This window comes from Pygoscelis adeliae, unplaced genomic scaffold, assembly GCF_000699105.1.
Source record: "Pygoscelis adeliae isolate BGI_AS28 unplaced genomic scaffold, ASM69910v1 Scaffold191, whole genome shotgun sequence".
Lineage (NCBI taxonomy): Eukaryota > Metazoa > Chordata > Aves > Sphenisciformes > Spheniscidae > Pygoscelis > Pygoscelis adeliae.
Genome location: NW_008824114.1, coordinates 718,609 through 725,278, shown reverse-complemented (window position 1 = coordinate 725,278; position 6,670 = coordinate 718,609). Strand labels below are relative to the sequence as shown.

Here is a 6,670-nt window from a genome sequence, read left to right as displayed (position 1 = left end):
GCCGGCATCCGTCCGACGCCCTCCACATGCGCTGGCCGGGGTGCGGGCGATGAGGCACTGGCCAGCTCCGGCTGCGTGCGTCCCCGTGAGCCAGGAGCAGGGCTGCACATCCAAATCCCACTCACAGCGCCTGCGGGGACGGAGGATTTGCATGCACCGTTTTTCCATCGCATGTGTCAGCACAGCGTTTAGCCCCAGCATCGGAGAAACGGTCCTTGGCGAGCTGCGTGCCTTTTTGGTTTTTATAGAAACAGGGGATAGGGCAATAGCAGAGAAGGGTATGAAAAAGCCAAACACAATATATTTTAACCAGAAAAAAAGAAACAGTATAGCTGATTTCAGTTACATTTTCCTTTCAAAACGTTGTCTGGCCTGAAAGTTTATTTGCCAGTTTTCTAGCTGAAGGAAGTCCAGGTACACGTGCTATAAGCCACATCTCACATTAGCTTAACAGCGAAAAAAAAAACGACTGCCCCTTAATTAGTGCAGCACCGTTTGGTTTCACTTGGGACAAGGAATTTTTTTCATTTTGGGGAGCCATCCTCATCCTCACCTTCAGCAAAGTCGGGTGTGCATTCACCCCAACATGCCACCCCACTGCCCGGAGCTAATGGTGGCTGAAGGCAGACAGCCATCCCCGCTGTCCCATGCCAAGGTGACAGCCCCCAAGGACATCCCTGGGGTGGCCGGGCAGCCGCCTGGCACCGTGCGCAGACCCCACCATAGAACAACAACTGTGGAAGATTTAGGGTTAGGAAAGGAGTGGACAAGCCGGCGGGAGAACTAGTGCTGTGAACGCCTGGCATGGCTCCTGAGGAACATTTAATGGAAACCAGATTTCTACGGACCAACATGACTCGTCCTTGTACACGTACAGAGCCTTGGCTGAACACCAGCTTCTGACAAACCCTATATATACACGCAGGACGGACAGCATCGGGTACTGCTATGGTGCTATGTTATTATAGCGATGGGGTGTTTACTGGGTAATTAATGCAGGGATGACTGGCAGCTGACCCAGCTGCAGCAGTGCCTGCTGGCACCACTGCCACCGAGGGAACAGAAGATGCTCACGCCCAGGGGGCTGTGTCCCTGCGGGGTCCAGCAGCCAGGACAGCACCAGGGCCCGATGCAGAGCACCCCCACCCAGAGATGCTCGGTGGGAAGTCGCCCCTTCCCTCGGTGGCACCCGAATGGTGGCAGGATGACACCAGGGGCCGAGGCAAGGCGGGGGGGCCGGGGAGAAAGGGATGAACCACGGCCACAGGAAAGCGGCTCGACAGCAGGAAGGGGCCACTGCGGTCAGCAGCTGGAGCTGGGCAGGGAGAGATCAGCTGCGTGGAAAAACGGGGCTACATCTCCATGCTGGGAGAGAGAAGCCCATGTTCTCCCTCATTTTAACAGACACTCGGAAGTTTTTCCCCCCCTGATACAAACACACAGCTGTCAAATGCCCCCTGCTTTGCACACCCAAAGCCTGGCAGCAGGGAGAGGGTGTGGGCTGGAGAGGGGCGGCCGCAGGGTCTGCCCTGCTCATGCAGCACCAGGAACACGTGCAAAGAGCCAGACCGTTGCTGAAGGAGTAACGCTGTGCTTCCAAGCCAGGGATATCACTGCAAACAGCATGCAAAGCCTCACCACCGCCTGACAGCCCCGAAGGACCCTGCCTGCTCTTGGTACAGCTCAGCCCGTTTCCGTGGAAATGCACCAAAATGAATTTGATCAGGAATCCTCCAAGACTCTTCTTCCTTACAGCGTTCAGTAAGCGATGCCAGCTTTTACAATTTGTGGTCACAATAATTTACTCTTCTAGTAAAAATAAAGTCCCATCTCTCTGCACAGAATAACCCTGGCCAAGCTGCGCCTGGCAGGAGGGAGGGAAGGAGTACCAGCTACAGCCGCACCAGTCTTAGGAGGTACACAAAGAACTTTCTGGTTGTATTTATATACACATAAACACACTTCCAGAGATTGCAGCTATTGAAGGACATGCCCCACAGCCTGCTCAGCAAAGACCTAGTGGGGATTCTCATTTCAACCTTTCACAGCAGCCATAGGTAACTGAAGACTACAAACAAAAAAAATGTGCTATCTTTGCAAAAGCCGCGGGCCTCTGAAAAAGCACGGATTACAACCAGGAGCCCTAAAACAGGTTGTGGTTCTGCTTTTTCCCCCCAGTGCTTAGAATTTAAAATAGAAGGAAACCATCGCCGCAGGACAGACCCCGTGGGGGGATGCAGCTCCGTGCACCACCTCACGCTGCCACGGGGACGAGCGGATGCAGCTGCAGAACAGGGCACGGAGGTCCTGCTCGAGGGTCCGCAATGCTCGAGATGTCACAGATGCACATCTTTAATTAGCTTTGCACTCCTCAGAGAAGGGTCGCGCTTATCTAAGTTTCTGTCTGTGTGATTGCAATGGTCCTCTCTTGCCAAGAGAGGAAACCACGTCCCTGAGTACATGGAAACAGAAGTGCCAGTGACAACCCACTGGTGACAGCTACAGGGACCGCCAGGATGCCTGTGCACCAGGAAAGGAGGGCTGTGCTCGGACTGCCTCATCCAACACCACAGGGACACAACATGACATTGGGTGTAACAGAGACACGGAGAAAGTAGTAAGATTTTTAGAAATAAACACTTTAAAAAACAACAAAAAACCTCCTACTGTGTAAAAGAGCAGTCACAGAGCATACACTTCACATCTGCCAGGACCAGACCACCAGTACCCTCACACAGGTTATTCATACCTAAATATCCCCTCGCTGACCCAATTATTTCACATTCGTTAGCTGTGCAGCAGTTGGTAAAGCCAGGACTATCTCTACTTCTCCCTAGGAAACAGCCGGGTGAGAACCGCCACTCCTCCAGGATCTCAGGGGCTGAGATCCCCCCCTTCCCGGGGACAGGAGGACTCTACCCACACTGGAAGGCGAGAAGCAACTTTAACTGGCCTCCCCGCCTGCACTGACGCACAGGCAGTTAGGGGAAGAGCAGCCAGCAGAGACTACCATGGGGGAACAAGCCGCTCCCAAGCTTCTGTGTCCGACAGACCGCTGCGCGGAGGTGTTCTGCACAGAGCAACTTACCGACAGCTTCAACAATCTGTAAGGAAAACCCAAAACGATTTTGAGCTATGGCAATGCAAACAGACGGATCAAATGTAAGGAGGAGCTCCATTTTTACATTTTGCTTTCCTTTTCTCCAACTTGAAAACAGAAATATCAAAACCAGCCACACGCTTTTTTCTTTCAAATAAGCAAACAAAGACAATAAAAGTTCATTCTGTACTTAAATAAGAGCATTTTAAGCCAAGGACAAATTTTAGGGTTAGGAACTGAACTCTGGAAATCCAGTTTTTCAGAGGAATGTTGCAAGACCCTGATGCACAGCAGATGAGGATGCACCTAAATTTCTTCCCAACGCTTGGTCACTATGGAACGTTTCCTACTTCCTTGTGGAGAGCTGAGCAACAGGACATGCAGAACATGAGAAATACCATTTTTCCTCCAGCATGCAAAAGAGAGGGCTGTGATCCCTGAAGGGAAAAGAATGTGCCCATTGTTACCGACTCCCACTGAAGAATTTCCCAGGGAGTTGCATCATGGAGGAGACGGAGTTCATCCACGCTGCCAACCCAGAGATGAGGTTCTGGACGTGGTACCCGACCCACCGCTTCCAGGGGATTCTCTGTACTTGCAGAAAAGTTTTACGAGCCAACACACAAAGTGTTTGGCCAAGGGGCTGGATTCTGCTCTGAGCTGTTGTATTTACACAGCGTGTACTAATTGCATGAAGTCCCCAAACATTGTCCCACCAAAATACCTCAACTCTGAATCAATGAAGTTACCCCAACTGAGCGCAGATGTGCCATTAGGAACGTGAGTAATGAGTCCTGACTCACAGAACACTCCTAAATACTCTACAGCTGCTTGAACACAAAAACATGTTGATTTTTTCCAATGAGGGGAAAAAAATAATCTTCCGGTCAGTCTTCTAGGTAGTCCCAAATCTACACAAGCATCTTGCGAGGAAAACAGCACTCCTTGTTACTCCATAAACGAGAGATGCTTACCATTAGGTAACTGAAAAATGGCCCAGTACAGCGTACAGTGCTCTGCACTAACCCATGGCAAGTTGTTCGCGCGTGCCCCTGAAGGCTTTCTGGATGCTGTGGGGATTCAGAAATACTGACACTTTTTACAAAGGGCATTTTTCACACACTGACATGGGTTTTCCACTTGCCAGCAGTAAATAGCTAGCATGAACGTCTAAAAATAACTTGCTATATTTAGCCGTGCTTTACAGATCTGTTGCAAAGGAATTTACTGAATGTCTAATACTTCTGTTATATATTTGTCTTTTCTAATCAGTCCTTTATTGACCGAGTCTTTTATAAACTGCCATTTCATTATCGCAGTCGATCTAGCACAGGCTCCAGGGGGAAGAGCAGGGCTGTGGTTCAAGTACAAATACATTTTTTGGTAACTCTCCCTACCTAGTGGCCTTTTGCTTTGCAAGCTGATTATCTGCCCTCTGTACCACTACCTAAACTTACACATCACCCTCCCACCCTGCCTAGTTTCTGTTTCCTGTCCTAAACCTAATTTTTCATTCTTATAAATTGTCCTCCTCGTCCAGGCAACCTTGTGGTTGTAAGTGTGTGTAAGTGCACAACCTTGCTCAACAGGCTTATTTTCTTTATTTACTGTTTAATTAAAAAAAAAAAAAAAGACCAACACAGCAATTCTTCACATTTATCATATATTCCTTATGCTTGTCTTATCTCCCTTATTGACTGATTGAAACCTGCTATACCGTACCTATCACACTTCAGAAAAGCTGGCAAGCCTTATTACGCTGGATCAAAGATCAAGGAAGTTAAACGCACAGAGAGGCTTTTCTGGCTGCCACGAGCAGGAGGAGACTGCAGGTTTCCTCATCAGCAGCTCAGAAGTTAGGCAATGTATCAGCTCAAAAAACAAAACGAAAAGCAAGCAAGCAAGGTTGGAAGGACAACAAAGTTTTGGGGTATATTCGTCTGTTTTAGAGAAAACTGGAAGTGAGTGATGTGGGTTACAGCTTCTGGGGAGAATGTTGCCCGTGTGCTGCACTCTCCCCCTACCTCTGATTAAGTGAACACCAATTATCCAGCGTAACTTTTCTTCCCTAGACCTTCATTGTGATAGATACTGTTGATCAGGAAGACAAGCATGCAGCCAAGCCACATTTTAAAGCAAAGTCAAGGAGCAGACCATTCTCCCAGTGACAGCCACTGGCTTGCAGTGGGTTCCCAGGGAGCGGCACTGGAGGCTGTACTTTTAACGTTTTTTTAGAGGACAGTGTATAGGTTCATTTTTTATGACTTTTGCTTCTGAAATACCAGGACAGCCATGATCGTAAGTTCCCACGAAGCGCAGGAACTCAGCGCAGCCTCCTCCCCGGCCCGGCCAGGCAGGCACAGCACACACATGGATACCCGCGCACTCTCCCACGAACAGCAGCACGACAAAACTACCACTGGCATCAGCACTCCACTTAATGCTCCTCATGACGAACGAGAGGTAAAACTACACTTTGAATGCTTGAACTCCTCAAAGGACAATTTTTCACCTCTGGCATTTTTCTGGCCTTTCAAACCGATCTCGCAGCCCTGCAAAGCTGGAGGAGTTCCTTCAGCGAAACTGGGAAAAGACACGAGGCAGGCAGCCCAGAACACGTGGCTAACTGAAATGGAAGTTAAAAAAAGATCAGCAACCTTAGAAATCAGCAAAAGTGTTGAAATGCGCATTAAGAAATACTGCAACTATAATTTATCTCAATCATATATGTCATGACACCCATCCAGTATGTCAGAGGGGAAATGACAGCCATTTCTCCATTTATTTGAACCCCAGGTTAACAGGCAAGTTGCCTTCAAGAAGAGCTCCCACTGCCCCAGAAGACCAAAGGGGCTGGCAATCACCCCTCTGCCAGCAGCGCGGCTGCAGTCAGCCCATCTCACACGTTAATTCACCCCAAACTCTCACAACAGGAATTCCTTCGTTCGCAATTCAGCTCCTGGTAAAGCCTGGAGGAGTAATTTAGGAAATTACTATTTTTTGTATTCCAGTTGGGTTAAGGTGATGCAGAGGAAAACACGTTTCATGAAGACCACCTGACCACAGGACCCAAGGGTGCCAGGAAGCGACGCCTGCGAGCACCGTGCTCGGCACAGCTCTAGGACAGGGGTGACGCAGACCGCGGTCGAGCTCTGCGCCTCGCTGATACAAATGAGCGCCACACTGCATGTTTCCAATATAAGACTCAGTTTAATCACTCATATGAGTTCCGACAGGAGTAACTATTTTTTGAGCAAATGCTCAGAGGGTCACAGATGCAGAGAAGATTCACCGAGGAGTAAACGCCACCGCAGCCCTTTGGTCCACCATAGACCAAAACCCAACCGTGGGGGCCGGCTGCCGCTGCACCTGCATGAATTTCAGGCCACCTGGTGTCCAAATCCAACCATCACTACAACAGTGAATTGCTCAGCACCGCCCTGGAGCGCACTAAACTCGAGCAAACGTAGGAGAGCCAACTGAGAGCCGTAGCGCGAGGGGATCGCTGCCCGGCTCTGCAGGCACCAGTGCCGCAGAGGAAGGTGTTGCCCGCATTCCTGTGCTGGGGCG

At 49.7% G+C, this 6,670-nt stretch overlaps 1 protein-coding gene across 1 annotated transcript in view; it reads right to left on the bottom strand.

Moving 5' to 3' along the window:
• OPHN1 (oligophrenin 1) overlaps positions 1–5,551 on the bottom strand; it is a 57,968-nt gene extending 52,417 nt beyond the window's left edge. Inside the window, exon 1 of the mRNA XM_009334282.1 lies at positions 5,479–5,551. Within this exon, the coding sequence (XP_009332557.1) occupies positions 5,479–5,551 (73 nt within the window). The remainder of the gene's footprint in view (positions 1–5,478) is intronic.
• Positions 5,552–6,670: the final 1,119 nt, after the last annotated feature.